The following is a 25,487-nucleotide window of genomic DNA, read 5'->3' as shown; positions in this document are numbered from 1 at the left end:
ATTTATTGCGAGTGAGTCATCGGTAGCCATTATCCTGCGCATTGTCTTTGCCCCAGCGCCGCGCGACGTCCTCCCAGCTGGGCAGCTTTACTTGTTTACAAACATTTTATTGAGGTGTTATATTTAATGGCTTCCTTAGAAGGTGTTGCATTGTTGAACCTACAATAATTCACTACATCAAAGCTTTAAACAAGAGCAGCAGTATAACTAATCGAATTTTCAGCGCCTAAAAATGATTTTCTTTGTATTACGAATTCCACTTGTCATGTCCACACAAGTAACAAGGCAACGAGTTTTATTACATCCACTTCAAGTTCAAGCAGAAATGTCTGGTGCTCTTTATTTGCTACAAAAATAGAGTAAAAATCGATCCTCGCTAGAGTTTTCTAAAGCTCTATAAAGAGGTATTTCAAAAAAGTTAGGTTACGACAAAAAATATTATTTATTTCCAAAAAGAACACGTACGTCGCAACGTCACATCGTAAACTCGATATACGTATATTGCATGTGTCAATTGCACTTTCTAATGTACCTTTATAGCGTATAAATCCAACCCAGATTTCCTATTACATCACTGGGCAAACATAAGCGAATACGCATTCATATGAGCGCGATTGCATAAGACACAACGACATTATAGGAGCGAAGGATCCGAGCGTCGACATTGTTCAACAGTTCCATTTGTCAGTGATAAACAAAAGCCGGCAGTTAGGGCCAATGCCATCGATTGTTGCAGTGTGACAAAGGAGTAACAGTACAACAGGACACTTTTATTGTTTTACTGCTCAGCTCCCGTAGCCGCAGGAGGTAGCACCCTAAAATATTGAGTAAAGACTTGTACAGACGTTTAAGCGAAAAATACAGGCAATTAAATAGATTTACAACCGTTAACTATGTTCTTGGAATGGTGAGAATCGTGTTTGTAATTGTTTTCCGAATTGCTGACGCTTCTTCCTTCATTATGTGTGCTCCTAAAGATTCTAATTGTATTGTGATTATAGTTGTCTTGTGTAAATTAATCGGTGAAATCTTTTATACAAAATATTAATTACTAAAATCCCTTATTTTTCGTGGTTGTGTTTTGTAGGTTTGGCCTGTTTTTACCATTGATTTAAGAAGTAAAATTCCAATATATTAAATAAAAAAAAATTACCACACCAGCGGCCTATATTAGTAGCCGATAGTAGTTTTCCTACAAAACGCAATTTTCATCCATAGTTGACTCAGTACACGAATATTGAATTACTCGCAGAAGTTAATTAAAATCCCTGTTGCATTGTAAACCTAACTCCAATAGTGGGTCCATACACAGTGCGATGCTTGGTAGTGGAAGCGACAGCTCCAATTACGTTGCAAGGTTCCCAAGTAAATTAGTCTAGGTATTCCTCACACAGCTTCAAAATTGTAGTTACCTAACGGAATAATGAAAAATGTATCATTTGTATTATTTTAATCCGACTTCAAAAAAGAATCAATTTATTAATTTTACCCGTATGTATGTCATCACCAGCCCATTAACGTCCCCACTGCTGGGGCACGGGCCTCCCCTATGGATGGATAAGGAGATCGGGCCTTAAACCACCACGCGGGCCCAGAGCGGATTGGTGGTTATTAACGACTGCTAATGCAGCCGGGACCAACGGCTTAACGTGCCTTCCGAAACACGGAGGAGCTCGAGATGAAAACTTTTTTTTTTGTGGTCACCCATCCTATGACCGGCCTTTGCGAAAGTTGCTTAACTTCAACAATCGCAGACCGAGCGCGTTTACCGCTGCGCCACCGAGCTCCTCATATGTATGTAATATTGTTGAAAATGCAACAATTGTCATAGTCATAGTCATTTATTGATAATAATAATTACACGTCGCAGATATTACAAAATTCAATTATAATAAATATTATTAAGGAATTCAATTACATTAAAATATATTATCAATGCCTGCTCAATAAGCCATTTTTTAAGTTTAGGTCTTAAGAGGATATGTTTAAATATAGTACAATAATTATTTCCTTGTATGATATGGTCAGGCAGTCTGTTGCGCACTCCTGGACTGAAATATACAATATTAGTAATGTTAGTCCACGGAATGGAAGAAAGAGGATGGAAAGGCCCTAACGAGCATTTTATATGAGAACCACTGTCACCGGTTCAACCCCGCTCTCTTGGTTTACTACTCAAGCAAACTGATAACTACAATAGCTCTACTGCTTCTCAAATTCCATACTAGCCACTTTTGCCGGCAATGTATATTTTATATGATAGGTAATTTGATAATTAATTTTCGTAAGATACTGCATACAAAAGTATTTCTTTGATAAATAACAGAAAAGGTTTTTAGCTTTCCTGTGATAAGGAGGGATCTCCTTGCATGATAGTTTTGAATTTTTGCCCTGCAGGTTGTGATGCACAAGACGACTTTTTAATATACTATCGCAGAGTACCGTGGGTGGTAAAGTTTGCGGACGAGTGGAGTGCAAAGTTGAAGTATAAACTATTTGCTCGTACTTGTATGGCGCGCGTTTCGCGCTCACTTTTCCCTTCCAAACTCTTTCTTCTGTTCCGTCTGTTAGTGTATGTAGGCTTCTAAACTCGTGTGTCTTTCACATGTATATGTATCTATATTTGCTTTTGACGAATTTAGATTCTAACATTATATCAATTTTTTTTTTAATTTTATTAAACAGATTTTGAAGTCTGTTTATTTATTCTTTTAATTACTTTGTTGTCTTTCTAATTCATTGCTCTCTTATCTACCTACTTATTTCCACCAATTGTAATTGTTAATATAACTTTCTGCGAAATTCATAATAGATATTTTGCTCCTAACTTCATTAGATATAAACGTTTATTTGTGCCATAGATAAAGTACGGTAAAGTTGCTGCGCATTTATTTCGAACCAGGATTGCTGTTAGTATGAGTATTCATGCAATATATCTTAGGGTCCTTATTATTGCGATAACTATATATACATAAATATAAATCTAGTGCCTCATATAATTTTCATGAAGAGGGAGTCGATATCAATTGAACGATAGTTCAATAGCGATGGAAACGACAGGTCCAATTACGCTGTGAAATACTGCGTTTCATATTTATAGATTAGCTTGAAGTGACATAACTAATAAATAAATAAATAATAAATAAAATATAAGACCTATCAACGAATTATTATGATAACTATAACTGAACCGGCTGTACGCTCACCAACTCACGTTGGTCTAACAAATAGCTCGGTGAAGGTGTGGATACTTGGTTCATCTTGCGGTGGATGTACCTCTGCGCTAGTAGTTAGAAGTATTAGAACTAACTTATACCAATTCGGGTGCCAATCGCAACAAGATAGTTCGTAATCCATAGGGATAAGGACTCTACCACCACATTATAGCATCAGCGAGAAAGTATTCGTAAACTGTGTTAGTGCATCTAGCATTATCCCGTTTTTCACGGGGTCCGCTTACCTAACCTGAAAGTTTGACAGGTCCGGTTCCAGTGTGTTACTGCAATTTGTCAACATTTTAGGTATCAGCTTGATAAGTATATCGAATAGGTCAATTAACAAGAAACTTTAATATATATTTACCTTACTATTGTGACTACATTATAATGTGCATTGACATACAAAATTTTATATTCCTACCTGGTCACGGAAACTTGAAGCTGACCTATTTTCTGAACGTTATCAATATAATAAATTATATATTTTTCTACCATAAAACGTATAGCTGACCGCATTTTAATAAATACCAACTAATATAAATAATTGAGCAGTTGAAATATAGACTTTATAGTAAGTGAACTCTAAACTATTTTTTTTTATCAAATGACACTTAGTCTTGTTTTTTTTTTTTAAATTCTTTATTTAGAATTTAGTCGAAATCTGAGTAAAAGGCCCGTAGCAACAATACACCTCGAACAAAAACGGGCTGTTTATAAACCTTGACTATTGTTTCATTAGAATGGGTAGCTTTCTGTTGTTTTCCTTAATAATCGTTAGTATATTTGAAATATATCGCGCTGCCAATAATGCTCACTTGTAGGTTCTGATATTATTCTCGTTTCTTTGTTATAAAATATAAAAACGTAATCAAAAATTCTAAAACTCATTGTTGGGATTGGAAAAGAAACACATAAAATACCTTTTTAGCGTCAAACTTGTTTATTTTCTATAAACTGTTATTTTTACAAAGTAGGTGTTTTATCTTAATCTAATTATTAATCTATGTTACTATTAAGTATAAAATAAATACAACTCTATTTAGAATCACAATTTCTTACAAGGCAATATGTAGTGGACCTACAGTACTAAAGACTGTTTTTTACTAAATTGTTATTGATATACATAAATATTATATAATCATTTCACTCAAGAACTAGCACTAAATAATATAACAGTAGTATATAATATTATCCTATATTTATAATCAGTAAAAGTGCTCGTAACTACAGGAACCAATTAATTTATTAAATCTACAAACATGCTAATCTAAATAAAGCTCTATAATAGAATATGAAGTAAGACTAATTTAGTCTGTACGATTTTGAGAAAATTTTGAGGCCGTAAAATATGCATTATCAAAAGTGATACAAAATATTTTACAAAATGTTCCATATGTCAAGGCACGAGTGATATGTTTCCAACTTGTGTTCAAATATAGTTTTTCGATACATTGCTGAAAAATAATTACTGTACTTAAACGAACCATCTCGCTCTTTTGTATAGATTGCGATGTCTGTAGCTAGTTATTTTAGATATATAGGTATTTAATACATTATTCTTTACAGTTTGATGTCATTTGTGTGTTTATATTAAAAAATCTGTAACATTTGAATAAGGCGGTTTTAATATGTATAAACAATTACATAAGTACACTTTATTATTACAATGTTTCTGGAATCCAAAATGGTGTAAATCGGCCGTACAGTTCTCCACACAGCCTTATCACTACAATGTTTTCCAACACACAACATATAATTTATGTCCTCAGTGTACTCTGCCCATGTCCATGCCACCGAGTTGGCCGAGGTATGGATACCCAGACTTAGCTTCAGTAGGTGAATGCGCGTGGGACGCGTAGTGCGATGCGTTGGTACCGAAGAACGAACTGTAACAAAGAAAATCCTATAAATATCCATGAAAACTTTAATTTATTACTTATAATAGACTTGTTTCTAAAAGTATATTTTAGTATACTGAAATGCGAGACGTAATGGATACGATAAGCTGGATTAGCCCATCCATTTACATTGTAAAAATAGAATTCTGTTTGTAAGTAATTTCATTTACAATTCCATTGGAAAATGACGTATTTTTTGTGCGTTGAGTCACGGTATCCAAATACTAAGTTAGTCTTTTACAAAAAAAAAACTAAAAAAACGTCCTAAATCTAATTTGAGATCGCTAGTTTTTTAACGCTACTTTTCAGCATTCCGTTTGCGTCTGATTATATTTTACTTATCATCATCATCATCACCAGCCCATTAACGTCCCCACTGCCGGGTCACGGGCCTTCCCTATGGATGGATAGGGAGATCGGGCCTTAAACCACCACGCGGGCCCAGTGCGGATTGGTGGTTATTAACGACTGCTAATGCAGCCGGGACCAACGGCTTAACGTGCCTTCCGAAGCACGAAGGAGCTCGAGATGAAAACTTTTTTTTTGTGGTCTCCCATCCTATGACCGGCCTTTGCGCAAGTTGCTTAACTTCAACAATCGCAAACTGAGCGCGTTTACCGCTGCACCACCGAGCTCCTCGCGCCACCGAGCTCCTCTTTAGCTTTTACTTATATTCTTATTTAATTATAGCCGATACTCGCAACTTTACGTGTAGGGGTTCTACGGAATTCAGACCTAATAAAAACGGAAACTAATGTCGACAAGTCGTAGAAGCTTATTGAAGTCGACTGCAGAATCGCTTTTATTTCACATAACATCCCCATAACTTATCACTTTGGTATTTTGCACACAACGCCCTGTGTAATAGTATTTGTGTTTAGACATTCAAGTAAGATGATCCGTGATTCGGAAGGCACGTTAAACTGTTGGTTCCGGTTACTACTTAATGATGTAAGTAAGTAGTCGTTACATGAGCCATATCAGGGGCCTTTGGCGGCTCAATAGTAACCCTGATTGATTGATTTGATTTGATTCTTTTCAGATAACCGTCAGCGTCATTCTTAAGACTAAGAGCGAGAGTTTGTGAAAATGACGTTCTATTCCATTGATTTACCACTAAATCTTCGCCTCAACAGCCTCCGTGGTCTAGTGGTTAGAGCGTTAGGCTCACGATCTGGAAGTCCGGGCTCGATACGCGATGGGGACATTGTCGAAATCACTTTGTGAGACTGTCCTTTGTTTGATAAGGACTTTACAGGCTTGAATCACCTGATTGTCTGAAAAAATAGATTCCGTGGAGGGCACGTTAAGCCGTTGGTCCCGGCCATTAGCCGTAAAAACACCTCCACCAACCCGCATTGGAGCAGCGTGGTGGAGTATGCTCTATACCCCCTCCGGTTGATTGAGGGTAGGCCTGTGCCCAGCAGTATGTTATGTACCACTAAATATTATGTTCTATTCTGATCTTGCATACGCATATGAGTATAACAAAATCGATGCCTACCGTGGGAGCGAAACAAAGTAGCCAGCGTATGAATGAGTTGATGTAATAGACGTCGATCAATGATGAGCTCAGAGTACTATCGGCCGTAGTAATAAGCTCACTAGAGGTATAATAACACAGCACTGTCCAATGCCCCATTGTAATTATTACTTACTTTTGGCCTACCTAAGTGCGTAATTTAGTCCGAGTAAGGTCGATGATATGCAAGATATTATATCCAACTATTAAACGCATTTTCGGAAGCGATTCGTGACTTAGCCGTGTAATAAAAGAATAATTCATCTCTAATTCAGACTAATACGTTATTAGGGTTCATTCGAGTTGAATGTAAAATAGAAGGTCATATAAGTGCGGTCTTATTGTTCGTGGAATTATATGTAGTTAAACAGAAATGTTTATAAAGAAACATTGTATACAATTTAACGTTCCATGTTCTCATAAACAATGTGCAGGCAACAGTCTTGTGGAAAATAAAAGAAAATTGTGGACTTTATATTTTACCTGGATCTAATATATAAAAGTAGGCCACGTATTTCACTGGAACAACTTATTATATTTTACTTTGTTTTGTTGTTTCCTTAAAAAATCAATTAATATTTAAATAAGAATTTCCGCTTTTTTAATTCGAACATAAATATTATATTTTTAATTGCTTTCTTTGTACAGTATTTGTCAGTGGCATTTGAAATTAACAATGATAAAAAATTATTTTTATTCCATAGCTAAGTACCTAAGTACTTATTTTATGGATATTATTAGTTTTTCTTGTATAAAGTATCTTTCTTTTTCAGTTTTTCGAAATATTTGAAAAAACACAAAATGTGTGTTGAAAACTACGCGATAGTAATTCTTTATATTTCCGGTTTACAAATCGAAAAAAAGAAACACGTAAGTAGTATAGCATAGCAACTGAGCCAAAGAACACAAAAAGCGTTCCGTCATTGGTTTGATTGTGTCCAAATCAACCCCAATTGTAAGGGTTTGTAACGAGAAAGCGACTGAAACCATGATTAACATTCTGACGATATCATTACCAGACTGCCATTGCTGCCAGTCAACTAATGAGACTCGAACACGCAACGCAAACGGTAAGTTTTCCAACGGTTACCAACCAATTAAACAATCAACTGCTCGCAAACGAATCAATTCTAAGACGAAAACGATTTTAAGCAAAACATCTTGAGGAAAACACTGGCCGGTCATCACACCATAATTGATGTTCAGTTTTTTGAATGTCGAATTAAAATTGCCGAAATAATATTCTTATTCATAACATGTAACATTTTACGTTTTAAAATTTGATATGACTGACATTTAAAGAACGAAATAATGAACTTGACGAAAAATATTGTTTTCACCGAGAAAATGCCTAAAGTATGGATAAAACGAGCGATGACTATTCGAATATAGCAGAACGATAAATTCTGTTTAAATGGATAATAGCAAAACAATAAACTGAAATTATCAATTGAATTAAATGAAAGCTGATCGTAAATTTTACGTATTCATTGAGAGTGAACGAACGGTTTAAGTCTGGCCATAAATTGACTAATGAAAGGCGCACGCGAGGCTTGCAGTTTAGGAAGTCGAATGCAAATAGCTGCAGATAAGTTTAATATCGGGTTAGCGTCGGTTTAATGCTCGGGTTCAGTGCACTAATGTCACGTTCGGCCTCTCATTAATTGCCTTTACGCTTACTTACAAAGCAACGTGTGTTTATCTGTTTTCCACAACGTATTGTTCGCGAATGTTTCCACACTACTCTGTTATAAGAACATAAAACCGTCCGCTCAGTTCATATTTGCATGCTGCCTTTAGAACCAACTTTACCTGGAATTTACCTAGTTTCTGCGCAGACTACCAACTGAATTGAGGTAGGCACACATTCACAACGAGGCCTGAGGGTTAGTTTAACTTCTATTTAATGCTTAAGTCTCAACTCATGAGGAGTCATCGTCGAGAATAATGAATGTGATGGAAGTAATTAGTATTTCTTTGTAATTCACGCTCATTTTAATTTCCTACATGGGTTTGCAAGTAGCTATTTGATTCTGACAACGCTCAAATACGTCATGGTGTCCGCCCATTCAATGTGGTAATCACAATCAGTCTTTGCAGCCAATGACTGTTAAGTTAATTGCGAATGTATCCCACTATTAGTATTCGCAGATGACTGAATTATTGTGAGCTCAACATCTGGACATGCGATATTAAATTACCTAATTGCTCCATTTGAAATACGGCTTCGGAATTGCAGAAACATTCATAAATTTGAAATGTAAAATGGAACACGAAGCGGCACATGGATGTGAAATAATGTTGCCTATATTTCGTGCTTTACAATTTTTGGCAAACGTAATAACAAATAGAGATGACGAGTGCGCGTCAATCATGCCGCTAGGACTAGGTAAGACAGAGCGGCGAGCGTGGCTGGGCCATATGTTATTGGTTTGTCCGTCATTGTGCAACAAGAGATATTGTGTGTGGTCCAATGTGAGGTTTATAGACGTGCTTTGTCTCGATAACACAGATAAATGTTGTCGCCGTATGTAGTACAAAGCCACAATGACTTTGTCACATTCTCATTCGACAAATTCACTGTGGTAGTGTCACTATCTACGCAACGGCGCGTTAGATGTCCAACCTTATTTTCTCATACAAACTCGAACGTTTTCAATATTGCGTGAGAATGAAAATAAATGAGTAAAAGTTTAATTAAATTTCGATCGAAAATCTCTATAAAATTCGCAGCCCTATGCATTCACGATCGGATCGGCGTATTACGAAGCGCGGGCTGTAATAACCACCCGCGCGGTGGATAATGGCCGACTTCTTACACTCTTAATTGATTAGCGGCCGCTTCGGCTAATGATAAAGGAAGGTGAAAAGAAATAAAACGAACGCACCCCGATTTGCGAACGATCCCAACGCCTTTCCGATAGCCACCGGACGTTAGCGATGCACGACCTCTACTTCATCCGCCACCTCTCATAGAGACTTGGGCATTCAATTACTGGGCAAAATAAAATTATGTCATTGCTAATGCTCAATCTAAACCTATTATTATAAAAATAACAGTCATGTCTTACAAGCTTAAGTTAATAGATAGTTATTTAAATCGTCGGCAGCAAAGGTCAGTTTATTATAATTGCATATTCATCTGTACAATTCACGTCGGAATATGAGTAGCTGAGCATCAATAATTCATAAAGCTACTTACTCGCCGGCAGGGATTATTGAGATGTTACGTACTCTTGTTTGGACTTATTCGTGATTCATACATCTTTTGTTTGTTTGCTACTGCGGTATTGATTGACTTACCTATAGTTTTCTGGCCACGCTCCGACCTCAGCTAGCTTGTTCTGAGGGTGCCCGCTGAGTTGTCTCGATGTCCAGTGGTTGTGTGCGGACATGGCGTGCTCTTGCTTGGAGTACTCTCCATATCCATACGGGTGGACGGCTTCGCTTGCATTGTAAGTTGGATGCTGGTATGTAATGCCACTATTTTGGTTGGCTCCAGGACTGTTCGCAGTAGGACTCGAGCTAGGAGGAGTAGCATCATTCGACGCTTGCAACGGTGTAGCGATCTCTGAAGAGTGGGAAATGGGCGTTAAGTTCCCTGAAGAGAATGAACTTGATGTTGGAGGGTGTAGAGATGACGCTGCAAGGGCGGATTGACAAACAGATGGAGCGGTTAACGCTGATTGGTGAAGGGATGGAGCGAGAGCTGAATTCAATACGGAACTTGTACCCAGTGCAGATGAATAAGATTGCTGCCACGAAGCGCACTGAGCGTTAAACGTCGACGGAGGCTCATACTGCTGATGGACGGACGGGAAGGCGGACTGGAGGGACATCGTGTTGAAGGCACTTAGTTGTTGCGAGTTTAATTGCTTGCGGAGACGAGCTCGTCGGTTCGAGAACCACACCTAAACAAGGAAAAATATATTAATATGCTGAAAATCCCTACTGGAAATAAATCCACTCAACTAATTATTCTAGAGGAATGACGCAACTACCTGACCCTCAGGATGGCAATCTCTTAATAGCCTCGCGTAGAATCTGAATAATTAATCTCCTCAGATATCGCTCAACATCGATACTTCTAGTGACTTTATCTATAGGACCTGACGGGAATAAAGTTGCTTGTAATTACAACGTACAACAAATTCGATTAAATTGTGTGGGACCTACAATTATGAAGGGTTATTAAGCCAACAAAAACTAGCAAAGAAACGGTAGCGATGCGCAACATATGGTAGCTCCAATATTACAATTAATTATAAAGGTAATTACGTCATTTTTTACGTCACTCTTTTTGTTTGGGGCGGGAAGTGATCGTGATACAACAATGACTCCGTTTGATTGTATTCATCTATCATTATGATACACGTCAACATAACTATAGATACATACCTGAACTCTAGCCTCCGTCAGCTTAGTCTTTTGAGCGAGTTCCTCTCGCGTGTAGACATCTGGGTACTGGGTCCTGGTGAATGCCCTTTCTAGAGCTTCAAGCTGGTCTCCAGAGAAAGTAGTGCGCGAGCGCCGCTGCTTCCTTTTCAACGTGATGCCCGGCTCTGATTCTGTATCCGAATCTTCACAAGATGATGGACCTTTTGGAAAACGAAAAGTTGTTGGTACTACGAATATAACCATTATCTGTTGACTTTTATTAGAATCAATCCTAAAGTGATATTTAAGTACGTGCTACTCTCAAATGACTATAATGATTACTAAGCTCATTTTAATTTCATTATTCGAAATATTGTCGTTCTAACAAATTGTTACTTTCTAACGGCGAGTGATTTCGTTTTGTTTTACTTATGTCGACTTATCGTGGGCTACCGCCGGACCACACGCGGTCCCGATTAAACTAAATGTAACCACATTACATTGTATTACATTTGTAGAAGCCTCTAATGAGTTTTTTGGAGCCTCTACTTTGAGCCAGATAAGACAGTAATGAAGTATTTTATTTTTATTTTTCTAGCCGCTCTCTCTGTAATATTAAATTTGTAAGTACTACTAACTAATTACTTTAAATCAAGCTACTGGTTAAGAGACAATTTATTATCCATCAAGTGTTTTTTTTTTAAAAAACTTCACAGAATGTCAAACTCGTAAATCCAGTTAACCATTAAATTCAATTTTCATAATTGGCTGTTGAATACTTCTCAAGCTTTATGCAAATATTTCCACGAAATCGAAAACCGTTACCAGTGCTCACGGGACAAACACGAACGGCAAATTTTCAATCCGGCACTGAGTGGCAAAGGGGGCCGCTTTTCCAGTGTAGATATTACTTTAGCCGCGCACAACTTAATATGCATAATCTTATCGCCGCGCAGAATCTCTCCGGCAAAACCGCACTCCGTCCGAACCGGGATATTAGGAGCGCCATTTTATATTGGATAGCTATACGGCACAAGACGTGCAGTACGGACAGATTGTCGTAATGCAAGCCCCGCGGCCAAACGCGATGGGATAATAACACCTTTGGATACTAATTTCATTTTTATAACCTACAATTTCGAAGCCGACACAAGGGGCGCTGCCGTGGCGTGCGCGCGCGCCTTTCCCGCTTCACTTTTACGTGGATTATTAACTTTATACGCCATTTTGTGAAGTTTGCAAACGTTCCGACAGTCTCATTATAGGAATAAATTTTATAATAATAGAGTGCTTTGAACTAAATTAAGTGATTATGGCCTCGAATCAGCGTTAAGGACTACGATGACACGGCCAGTTATTTACGCATCATTACATGGAGGATTTCTTTTTAATTTATTTGCCAAGGATTTCCACGCTGTAGCTAAATGTATTTTTAATATTTAAAAATTAAACCTTCAGTTTATAATGAGTTAGCAGTGAAGGAAGGTAATATAAAGTTGGCAAACACGAGCCGCGCAATTCCTATTCGAGTGGCATAAAGTGCAAACTACGAGTGCTTCCATCCGACGTTTAATATACGACAACAACTTTTCTACTATGCAGTTCTAACAGCGTCTATATCATTTAATGTTTCTTTTTATATCGATACGGGATCTCAAACCATAGACAAATCACAATTGAGTGTAAACGGATCCAATTGTAAAGCAAATATTATTATCAAGGTAAGTACGACTTACTTACCTAGAATACCATCAATGCTGTGATTTCTTCTAGGATCTGATTCGTCCCTTTTGCCTCCTCTTATAAGCCTCGATATGGAACTGACAGACGGAGCCGTGTTTTTATCACAGATTCCTTCTTTTATTAGTTTATCTCTAATCTCCCAGGAGAATATACCTGGGTTCTGTCTCTTGAGCTCTTCAATCCTGTTCTCAACTTCGGGTGTCGCCACTCTCGGCTTTGATCCGCCGATCACTCCAGGACGGATGGACCCGGTTTCCTGATAAAGAGGGTAACTTATTAATTATACTATCTACAGAACAACATGACCACCGTACTGTTGGACTTTGCAAATTATTATAACAGAGAACTAGCTTCTATGCTGAACTAGGAGCGAAGAATTACCATATTTTTTTTTTTTTTATTTATTTATTCATTCATTACAAAAGATATTATAAAATTCTTACATTACGACACTGAAACCCATAATGGGTTTAAGATGTGTCAAATTCACGTCAGGCAGTACAGGTATAAATTAACCCTTAACACAATAAATTTAAGGTTGAAAAAGTAATATAGGTACAATACACGTTCAGCTGATCGTGATGCCGTAAAAACGAACAGAGGGATTTTGTCCTTTCTCACGCAATAGACCTTCTGATGGGCTGATCATTTATCACCATATGGTTCATCATATCCATTTCAGGACTTATCAACGGTGACTACAAATTGTCTTCTAGTTACTTGTGACTCAACCCACCCCGCTGTAGGGATTATAGGCTTGTCTATGCATGTGTAACAGCCTCCGTGGTCTAGTGGTTAGAGCGTTAGGCTCACGATCTGGAGGTCCGGGTTCGATTCCCGATGGGGACATTGTCGAAATCACTTTGTGAGACTGTCCTTTGTTTGGTAAGGACTTTTCAGGCTTGAATCACCTGATTGTCCGAAAAAGTAAGATGATTCCGTGCTTCGGAGGGCACGTTAAGCCCTTGGTCCTGGCTATTAGCCGTAAAAACACCTCCACCAACCCGCAGTGGAGCAGCGTGGTGGAGTATGCTCCATACACCCTCCGGTTGATTGAGGGGAGGCCTGTGCCCAGCAGTGGGACGTATATAGGCGAAAGTATCTAAACTAACGATTAGTGAATCAGGATTGTGATAAGTATAATAATATCTTCTTCCTGCGTGGCCCACCCTTTACAGGTATTCGGTAATTATGTTGAGATAGTACCTAGATGCTCACCTGATACCGGTTGAGGATCTTGGAGACGCAGCCGTGCGAGACCCGCAGCTGGCGCGAGATGACGCAGGGCCGCACGCCCGCCGCCGCCATCTCCACTATCTTCAGTCGGATGTGGTTCGGCAGGGGGCGCCCGTTGATAAATACCCCGCCCAGTTGATTCATACGACCCTGACCTGGAGAAGGAATGCTTTTTAAAATCTTTTTTGAAGATAAACTTATAAGTAGTAGAAAAAACAAGGAGATACTTTCTTGTCAAAACATACATCTACACAAGAGACAATGCAACAACATTAATTAAAATAAATAAATAACTTATTAATCGAATAAGTTAATGAAAATACATTATTTTTATTTATTTTTTTCTTCTCTTTCAATGTGTTTGGTATCTCGCGAAGGGATTAGCTCATAAAATCTTCGCACTTACACTAGACATTAGTTCATGTAAACAAAACCAAAACCACATTGTTATATCTTTAAGCAGCCGCACGACTAATCTGAAGGCGCCTTAAGTAGCTATATAAATACTTTTCAATTTTTTTTTTTTTTATAATGTTTTATATTATTTTACAATTCTCTTCATTCAGCTATAACTTGTTTATTCGATATGAACAGTGCTACATAGATCAATAACGATAGAATAATAGATACGCTTCTGTTATTCCTTTATCCAAACAAAGCCCACGTCATCGGTAAGCCTCGATCACCTACTAATTTTCCGTTCCATTGAAAATGTTCTCAGGCAAAAGTATCCAATTTCTATATCGCGAGTTAATTCGTCCGGAAACTATAACACTTAACCATTTTCGACCATTGTTGCTCCTGACAGGCTACAGGCTTTAGCTACTGGAACCTCTAGAAAAACACCAACAATGAAACCTAGATCGAAGTTGGAGTAAAATATAATTACGTGCTGAGATTTTTATTAGATGACTCAGCTTAACTCGCGCTAAAGAAAGTCATCAAGAATTTAATTAATGTTTTATTGATGAGTTCCTCTAATGATAATAATTATGGGCGCGTTTTACTGATTGCAAATAAAACCCTTGCAGTAATTAAATCCACCAATTCAATACAATAGTCTAGAGTGCCTACAAGAAAAGATAAACTACAACTCAAATCGTGTAAAAAATACCGTGTAAATACATTTATGATTTTCAGAGGTGAAGCCTCTTCTAACATATCCTAGGTGAGAAACTTTTTGATTTTTATTTTTCTCCCGATGCCAGGATGAAAATAAAGTTTAATTTGAGGATTTATGAATGCGTGTGAGTGGAAGTGTCGCTATTATAATCACATCATTGGCGCGGGCGGCGGTGGTTGGACCACCTATCGTCAAAGGGAGCCGCCGATGCTCGATTTTTGCAACGCTTTTGTGGCATGCATGTTAGCTTCTATTGAGATGAGATGGCGTTAAGAAAAAACGTATTGCCTCGGCTTATAATTTTAATAGAGGAAATCTCATTTTGTAATAAAAAAAATCATAAAGAATTTGCATTCCTGTCGCAACTTTTTGCAATGTCTATCAAATTAACCATGAATCGCATATTTTCTATGTTAGTATTTATTTGCAATTATACATTACCAGACCCACACAATGTACCTACATCATGTTGAAGAACTAATGAGTTACACAATTTACAACACATGTTACAACTACCATTATGACCATAACCACCGACCGAAGTGATGTTACGTTTTCATTTTGCGGTTGGACCAGCCCACACCGAACCAGATAATCTAAAACTTTATCTATGAAATTAGTAGAATAAATTAAAAAAGTTTCCTTTATCTTTTTCTGAATTTGACTGACATTATAACTGAGAGAAAAAAATGTAACAGTGGCATCTTCCACTTGTGAAGGCATTTATAGTTTATCAATTTCAAATAATTCCACAAAGGCGCCGCCATATGTAGACCTCTAGACCCCTGCTGAGAAACACCAATCAATTAGACAACATGTCAACAAGTGCGTCCTTTGATAACCAACTCCAAACTCTACTGTCCACTCCAAAACGAACCGTAACACAAACAACATACAGTTACTAATTGTTGTTGACGAACACCACAAGTTCAGCATGAAGAAATTTAAATTCTTTACCATAATATAAACCTTAAGTTGTGCTACAAAAAGATGATTTAGAAAAAGTCTGGTGTTGTGGTCGGGCTGGCCTCACATCGAGGTTCTGCAAGCGATCCCTATATTTTTTTGTCGGACCCCGTAGACGTTGCGGTGCCTCGAAAGCCCATGTTTTTGAGTGTTAATTTTATGTTCCCGAAATATTTATGACGCATAACGTGTCCATAATAACCTCGCTATACAAATGTGGGTGGTTTTATAATAACGTATCACTTCATTATAATCTTATTGGCAAGTATTTATAATTGAAGTGTTTTTATGCTAAGATAAAATTCCTAGATAGGTAATAAAAACATAATAAAAATGGTCTTGACGACTTGTCGTACTATTATTCCACCGATATTACAATTCAATAGTAAGTCAAAATCTTTCAGCATACTAATATGAATGGAATTGCTCTATACATTTTCGTAACGAAACAGGATCAGTCAAATGCACAATCGATAAAAGGCACACAACAAATGCGCATAAAAGGTATCGAGTGCACAATGCGTAATAGAATTCGCAAACATTGTAACACTATTAACGCAAAAGGGAGGTGAAGTTAACAACAAATTCAAACATTCGTTGGAAACTAATCGTCCGGAAGCGCTTTAAGACCATGCACGAGTTGAGTTCGACAATAACCGCCTCCAGGGTGGCTCTATATCCCAATATAGAGCATCGATAACATTACAATGCAAAGGATATCAGTCAGTAGGCCACAGGAGCCGAAAAAGATAAGCTTGTATTTTCTACTCACGTGTCTTATTCATAGTAGGACTTTCCTCCTCGGATTATAATCCCACACTATAGACAGACATACTGAACTGTGGAAGTGTGTGGAAGAACTGTGGAAAGTATAAAATTTTCTCACAATCACATAATCATGTTCCAATTCGTTCAACCGCTGTGTTCGTGTTAGACGAAATTGAAACATAGTCAATCATTTAATGCTAAACGTAAGAGTCAAACCGTGACCGAATAAATGAGGATTTTGAATTCACCATTCGCATTTCTGTGTCAACTTTAATTAACAATCACATTTTCATCAGTGTTCAAGTACTTGGGGGTTATCATTCGCTTTGTCGCTTCGAGATTGGATTTCCTAACCTTGCTAATCTCAAAGCTGACGAATTTCATTTTCAGTTTGACCGACTTCGATTTCTTAATAGTTTGAAAAAATTATCACTTCACTTTGTTTTGTCTAATTTGTGGTCACTGGTCATCGATACGCCGATTATTTTTTTCACGCGGTCGTGCTGTTGCAAATACCCGCAGCACTGACTGGCTCAGCGTTTAATGTCATAGGTTATAGCTTTTGTACCGTGTACACGGGAGTGAAGGCTAATAAAAGTACAAACGCAATAGGCGTAAAGATATCCCAGCCGCATATTTGTAGTAAGCCACACACTATTTAACTGCAACATATGCGCTCCAATTGCCTCCGTACGTAACATATATAACTGTGTAGAATTTAAATTGTGTACTATTTATTACAAACCAGTACACTCAGCCAACTTTAAAATAAGCAGCGATCATGTACTTTAAAAAATCCATTTGTAGTATTAGGTACACCTTAAATATCGCTGCGAGATTAATTTTCTACCATTTCGTTAAACAAATAGGTACAGGAGTGTTCTGAATTTTTTACAGGTTCTCGCCACAACGGTACAGTGATACTTTATAATGTTCGAAGTCGATATCGTATTGTGTAAATAAACCGTAAACCCCGTTTTCACAATCATAATATGTTTCTGCTAGCAAATCAATTTCACGTAGCGACATTAATGTGCCTATAGTAAAATTTATATGAGGCTTTACGTCATACGCAACGCCGCTTTCCTTCCACATGAGTTGTATGCCACCGATAACCGTTCAGCCACGCCGACACTTCTACCAAACGTGGTCATAGTTCAAGGAATTCAATTAAACTTTTAACGGCGCCTGTCCGCGAGTTCCTTTATGAAACAGATGATTTAAACGACGGCTTTTAAATAGTTACATCACAGTTCAATAGTTACTTTTGGCAATGCCGATTCAAAATGAATCATTATATGCGTATCGAGAGTAAAGCAATATTTTGCTTACATTCAATAGAGATTTAACAATAATACAATTATAAAACTGGAAATCGTTTTCACAGGTTATCAGTGTAGAGCAAGAAAACTGGCAGATTTAATCAGATTTGACAAACAAGACTCAATGCTTGCACAACCAAACGTAACAACAGTAAATTTTGAATCGTAGAGAAAAATTGATTAAATCGTGATATAAAATAGAGTGTCAACGTTCGTTTTCGATTTAAGATTTCTAATCGTAACCTGTTAAAAATTCATCTGTACACTAATAAAACCTATTACTATCCAAAATGAAGCAACAAAGAGAAGAAATGCCATCTGAATAGGCATTGGAATTGGGCGGCGATCACAAAGGCTGTGTCATTCCATTAAGCCTTCTTCAAGCCTTCAAACTATTCTGTGTGGCCCGTGGTCGCGTGGCCTCGCGTCTCAGACAAAATGTAGCGCAATCGAATATCAAATCAATTCTATTATACTTTCATACGCTGCGTCTTTGCTATCCGCTGCATTGTCAATACAAGAATCGTCATCCAAATTTGACATGATCTAACATTTTTTTTCAAATAGCTGCTTTTTGAGCACTAGAAATGTAGTTAATACTTATATTAATCGTTGAATACTCAACATGTTCTTTATGACTAGGTGGACTGGGTTTTACTTAGAGTTGAGTCAGAACAATAGTGTGTCATCGATTGGTGATCCATTATGATAAAACTACCCAATCATTTTTATGATCTCAGATGCACATTATAAATAGTTATTTGTACCAACTTGTTATTACTTACTTACTTAGTAAGTAACGCAATAATTAAAAGCTTCCAAGTTCTATAAAATGACACTTTAGTCAGGAATGTGCAGGAAATGCCTTGGAAAGCTGAAGATGTGGAAGAAGACCTTGAAGAAAATACACGTAAAGACTATTAAAAAGTTGATGGAGGGCTATTCGACGAACATTATCAGTTGTTGGAGCCGGCCGCTAAACCGAGCGGCAACAAGAAACAGCTATTGTACACATGTAGGTACATGCACTCTCCCTCCTCGACGCGCCAACTGAACAAACGGAGAAACGCCTTTCGGCATGTCAGCACCGAATATAACTCGTACCTAAGTAATGAATGGAACTGAATATTTTATTTCAATAATGGCCGCATGTTTGAGAATGCCCTGTTTGACCTCATTTTGTATTCATAACGCGTTATGTACTAATTTGACGAATTCTTTTCTTTTCCTATAAGAAATGGACTCTTTGACCACTTGCCGCTAGAAGTGGCACTCATAATAAGCTTTTGTTGGTCAGACATGAGAAGAAGAAAGTAGTTCATATTTACTGACTCATAAAGTTCTTGAGCACAATACATTGTAATTGTTCGTAATCCATCACTACCTGATCAGGAGCTTTAAATATTTACAAGTATTTTCTGGTATCCACAATGTTTCTCAAATCATAAAAGACAGTATGTCCTATCTAAACTTGTAAGTGAGCCGGTACCGCTATGTCTATGCTTACAAGCTTTAACCTTCGCACGAAGATGATCGTTTATCGCTCAGTATGATACCCCATAGGTAATTGTGGTGAATTTACGTAATTTTAATGGAACAATGATACCTTGATCGATGACCGAGGCTCGCACGTGAGCTATTTTGCACCACCGCTGTCTCCTTACAAAAAGACGTAAGTAAGTAACTTTTCTCATACATTTTTGAGGAAAAATGCGGCATAATTTACTGGTGAAGAGAAAGGAGGTATTGTCGCGAAAGGTTCGAACACGTCGCCGAAAGCAACACTGATTGTGATCTATTGAGGTCCGATAAATCTCACAATTATTTCAACGCACGCGCGTCAATACTATCTGATTAGATTACTCAGCAATAACAAGGAATTTTATAATCATTGTAGTTGTGAGGACTCACATAGTAACAGGCTATACTTTACGTTCTTATATATTCTTATGAATGTGACCACTGCCCAAGCATGTTCATTGTTTCCAATTAAATTAATCCTAATTTGTGACCAACGCGTGAGTTCCTTTTTTTCTGTACCTACTAAATCAAAGTTCTTGTTGTAAACATCCGTTATACCAATTTGTTTATTAATAGATGGGCATAAGTAATGGCAAGTAAGCGCCCTGGAGGTTGATCGGGCGAGGTATTCGCCGGCCGCGAGCGGGGGCGGGGGGCGCGTCATATTATGCGGCTAAAAGAGCCTGTCGGTGCCTTTGATCTGCGCGGGCGCGCCGCGGCGCTGTGTGCGTGCGCGGAGATGTGCACCGCTTGTCGGCCCGTGATATGAATGTGACTAAACCTTGATTATGGTAGTGAACTCTTTATAGAGGTCACCAATCCAACGTTTTGTGATGTAGGTTGTAAAATTCACATAATTGCTTCGAGTTTTATTAACCTGCCGAGATAAGAAATTAACAAAAAACATTAACGGCCTCCATCAGGCATTAACGTCGTTAACAATCGACCCGTGCGCTGTGGCTTCTTAATTTAAAGTTAAATTCCCACTGCCTGTTTTACAATGTGAAATCTCAAAAGCGCATTCTCGTTCGCGGGGAAAATTACAAGGTACGCATGCGTTGCCGATCAGTATCGCGCTTCATCGCGTCCGTCACCTAGCCCGGGGCCCATCTGATCGCGACCAAACACCGCCGTATCGTATAATCGACCGTCATCGAACATATTTTGCGAACCAATGTCGACACCACTTTCATATACTGGTACAAGTCCCAGCGAACCAAGTTCTCAATGTCTCGATTAGTCATTCTAAAAGTACAACATGATAAAAATAAACCAACTAAGTTTGTCCCGACAAGTTTTTGCGCAGTACGTGAAGGCGGTAATAGAGAACAAAAATACATTGTTGACCAAAACGTAATCGAAATTTAGATAAATATAAAGATCATTTAATTTTACAAATCAGTAAGCGTTGATATTCTTGTGTATAATCTTCTAAGCTTTTAGTATTAAACAAATGTTTTCTGATGTTCGAGGGCACATCGGAGCGGCTTATGACAGTAATCCCGTCTTAAACTTCAGAAAGTCGTATAATTTAGAGTTGAATTAAAAGTTTAAGACATTTTTAATAACTGGAAAGGCCGGCATCGCCTTCTGTCGCTGCGTCCGCGCACACAATAAGTGATCCGGAATATGTTATTGTCATTCTGTTATGCTTTTTAATAAATAAACATTGTAAATGCATCTATGTAAATGTCTACTCATTAAAAAAGTATATGGAATGCAACAGGTGGACAAATAGCCTGAAGTATTCCTCTAGACATTGTCTCATTAATATGAACATCTGCCATGTAAAGGGTGATTTGTATAATCCTAATGACTACGAGTTACGTACCTACGCACCTTAATAATATTGTATCCCTTAAACCAAGGTAAGTAACACCTTAGTTGAATGAAAACTAGTACTGCGTACTAAGATGTTAAAATTAAATTATTAAACATCTTTCAGGCATTTATTTTATAATAACGTTAAGTTGTAAGTTAAAAATAAGTCCGCGTATACTAATGCCGATGTCGTCGGCATTCTTTAATGTTGTTCCTCTCGTTCTTTCCTTTAACCCTTTCATATAAGTGCGTCCTTTTCTTTTTAATTTAGCTTAGATGAAACAGGTCGTAAGTCGAAGTGACATTTTTAACAATGCAGTCGAAATGTTTTCGTATGGTAATGATTTATGTGTAAAACCGTCAGCGGAGAGCTTTTTGGAGCAGAGCTGGTTGTTATTTAAACACGGCAAGCCTTTGAACCGGACTTAAAATCTGGCCGCCAGGAAACAATGGAATATTGCATTTAAAAGTAAGTATATTATTTTATACTTCTCGTGTACAATTATTTTACCTAATATTTTACTTATATAACTATGATATAGCTTATAGAAATAAAATTAAGCAATCGATTGAGGGAGAACAGGGGGTTAAAAAGGCCACATCAAAGCAATTCATCTAAAAAAGCAATATTGCTATTTGACATTTATTTACATTGCGCATTTTCTTTTATATGCGCAAATATCAAATTGCAATATTGCATCTTTAGATGAATTGCTTCGATGTGGCCTTATAAACCCCCCAGATATGTGAATTGAAAAGATCCTTCCTCAGGACTTAGTCAAGTTGCAAAAGATTACGACAAACGACAGGGACGGTGATAAAAAGATATGGGATTGACTTGTCAATCCCAAGGTGACTTGTCACCTTATGTCAATTCCATATCATTTTTATCACTGTCAATGTCGATTTTCGAAATCATTTGCATCTTGGCTAACCCGTCACCTAAAAACTCTACTTATACGTAGACTATCTATACTCATCAATTACATTGACTAGCCACAAGTATCCCCTAAATCATCAGGGTGAGGTATGCAACAGGTGGACGAACAGTCTGTAGATTATCCCTAAATATTGTCTCATCAATATGAACATACAGTGCATTGGAAATTTTCCTGTACCTAAAGGTTGCCTGGAACTGCATGAGCAATAAGGCCGCCTGTGGTGCTTTTCTGTACTTATATGTTGTCCTTATCTCTGTATTTTGTGTCCATTGTGCTCAATAAAGTATTTTATCTATCTATTGTAAAATCCTAAAGACTAATAGTACGCATGACTACGAGTACACCCAATATTTACTCACATGTAAATCAAACCCTATTTATTAAGGACAAACTCGAGCAAAAAACAAAAATGGCTGCTATTGATATACTATACATAATTTTAGATAGTCAATAGCAGAAGACTGAAGGTAAAAATGTTATATCAACGATGGGGTTAAAAGCTTCATATTTAGACAGAACCGTTAGAAACGGCAAAAGAAGCGCTATTGAATGACAATAACAGAGAGACCCAGTAGTTAGAGATTCTCTCGAAACCCGTGCTAAAAGAACTGTCGCCAGAAACAAACAAAGATACAGAGAAACGAAGATGAGACAAAAGTTATACAGCGACTATATGACAGACAATAATTTCTTTTCAATACTCCAAACTAGACGACAATGCAACCGTACTGTGTAAATTATTACTTAAAAAAACATTTCTTTATATTCGAAATTGCATAAATGGAGAAAATCGTATTTGTATCGCCTTCTTCTCTCGTGTGGGTTATAAGATCAATAGTCGACCTCATCAACCCTGACATCAGGGATTATTTGCGTAATTATGTTGTAGGTAAGTTCTTGTTTCATTGAATACTTTTTGAATATGAAGGTAAGTACATCAGTGTTAAATGTTACTAAATGCTTCTATTTCTTTATTGTCTTTGTTGATGTCAACATTAGCATTCATAAATTTCTGCTTGTACTTAGGTACTGAATTTTGCACACATTAAAATGTGTAGTACGTATAAATGTGAATCATCTCCCTAGCATTATCCCGTTTTTCACAGGGACCATTAGACAGGCCCGGTTTTTTACAGAAGCTGCCTGTCTGTTCTTCTAACCCGCGAATTTACGTATAAACGTGAACGTGTTAATACTATAAAAACGGCATTGTTGGGAATACAAACAGGATACTGTTTCAAAATCATCTAGGTACATCGACAAAAAAATATCTTAATTTTGAATATCAATAATAGATGAACAATGCATATCGAAATCAAAGTATCAGCATTTGTTTTCTTCTCAAATTAAGATCAAGATCATTCGAGGAACGGTTTCATGACAAAAGATTCGTGACAAAAATTATTTACTGAATAGACTCAAATCACTTTCTATACACAAGAGTCCTTGGCCATTCCAGAAACAATAGACGGCCAGTTATAAATAAAAATCTTTTCTCAAAGACTCGGCGCGTGAGGATGATATATTGGTAGCTATAAAAAGAACTTTAGCTTTTATAATTTCCTCATGATTTTATAGTTTTACAACCTTAGCGCAAGAAACTCGACCGTTGAATTTGATTTCAAGAATTATTAGGGGTTTCATAGTTGATATATTTTTTGACTCATAAGATCTCATCATGACCAAAATGAGTGGTTTCGTTTATAACACCATAATCTTATTCTTATCTGAAATAAGGAAATTATACCTAATCATTTGTTTAATTATTATCATGCACACAAATTCCTACATAGGGACAAATTGGCCGAACACACACTAGTGATTCAAAATAATGATTAAATTTAAAAAGCAATAACATGCAAAATAATTTAGGCAAAGAATCCTCAAAAAATAATAGTATCTTGATATACTTAAATTGTGATCCATGAAAATCAATTTACATAGAAAATTATTAAGTTGGTTTTTGGCAAATTAAATTATACTCGTACGTAAATACATAACAGTATTTTCTTATCATGATTGTATATTATCTTAATTTGATAACACTTTGGTGTATATTCTGGTAGCCAAACTTTATCTTATTTAATAATGTCGTCCTTCACTTAAGATAAGTGCAAGAAAGAGATAGCCTGTTTAGGACAATTAATCTAAATTCAAATTAAGTTCGTGTTCCCAGAATCGGTACCAAAATAAAGTTAAAGCTTTTTAATAATAACATTTTTTTAATAAAAATCTCTTTTTTTTTCACATTAAATTTCATGAAGTACTTCATTAGATACGAATTCAATGGAAATACTTCATTGAACAGATAATTAATAGTTAATTTATATAATAATTTTGTGCCACAATGGCAACAATGAAACTACTGATAAGATTATACTTAATAAATCCAAAAATGGTATTAACAAGCTACTGCATAAAGTATCTGAAGCTGAAAACTAACCTTGAAAAGAATATCCTGTGAAGTAAGGTGTCATGTTCAGTGTTGATACAGCCATTGACGTAAACGGCAGTCACGCAGTAAATACAACAGCCAGTCCAACACACGATAAAGTCCTAGATGATCACAATTTCGGTCTATCACTATCACAGGACGCATACAGACATAGTTACGTAGCAAAACGGAATCTGTGTGTGTCTAATCCGTGTTACTTTGAAGACAGCTCGGTGCCCACTGACGTGTGATGTAAAGATGTATTTCGACTCTCAAGTGTAATCTTTCACAATCAGCGGTGCAACAAAAAATGGTCAAACCGGCCGCCTTCGCAGCCTTCGAGACCGCTCCACCTGATTGTCCGTCTCTTTCTGACACCCGCACGTTCCTAAAGTCTGATGCTTCGCCGGTCTCAAAATCTTCTAAATTAACACCATGTTCTTCATTAAATTCTTCAGTTCTATTCGGCTTGATAACTCTAGTAGTTAAGAAAGAGTCCCATTCTGGTCTGTGGAGCTTCCTTCTGGATAAGGGCTTATTTTTCTGTCCCCCTTGATGTTACGAGGTAGACCGGTGTGGGAACGAGATAGCAGCAGG

General features: G+C 37.2%; 1 protein-coding gene across 3 annotated transcripts; it reads right to left on the bottom strand.

The window, feature by feature from the left end:
- Positions 1–4,152: 4,152 nt before the first annotated feature.
- Positions 4,153–25,122, bottom strand: LOC126374086 (protein gooseberry-like). 3 transcript variants are annotated; one of them, XM_050020561.1, is made up of 7 exons: positions 24,900–25,122; positions 13,977–14,149; positions 12,756–13,014; positions 11,037–11,236; positions 10,372–10,549; positions 9,942–10,209; positions 4,153–5,104 (listed from the first exon to the last, which is right to left on the bottom strand). In XM_050020561.1, exons 1-7 carry the CDS (start codon positions 24,952–24,954, stop codon positions 4,984–4,986), a joined length of 1,254 nt encoding a protein of 417 aa, XP_049876518.1. In that variant the 5' UTR covers positions 24,955–25,122; the 3' UTR covers positions 4,153–4,983. The 3 variants fall into 3 exon arrangements, with proteins under 3 accessions (XP_049876518.1, XP_049876516.1, XP_049876517.1); XM_050020559.1 differs by having other exon boundaries at positions 9,942–10,549; XM_050020560.1 differs by having other exon boundaries at positions 9,942–10,549; positions 12,912–13,014.
- Positions 25,123–25,487: the final 365 nt, after the last annotated feature.

Source organism: Pectinophora gossypiella, chromosome 16 (assembly GCF_024362695.1).
Source record: "Pectinophora gossypiella chromosome 16, ilPecGoss1.1, whole genome shotgun sequence".
NCBI classification, from domain to species: Eukaryota; Metazoa; Arthropoda; class Insecta; order Lepidoptera; family Gelechiidae; genus Pectinophora; species Pectinophora gossypiella.
This window is presented reverse-complemented; position numbering and strand designations above follow the sequence as displayed.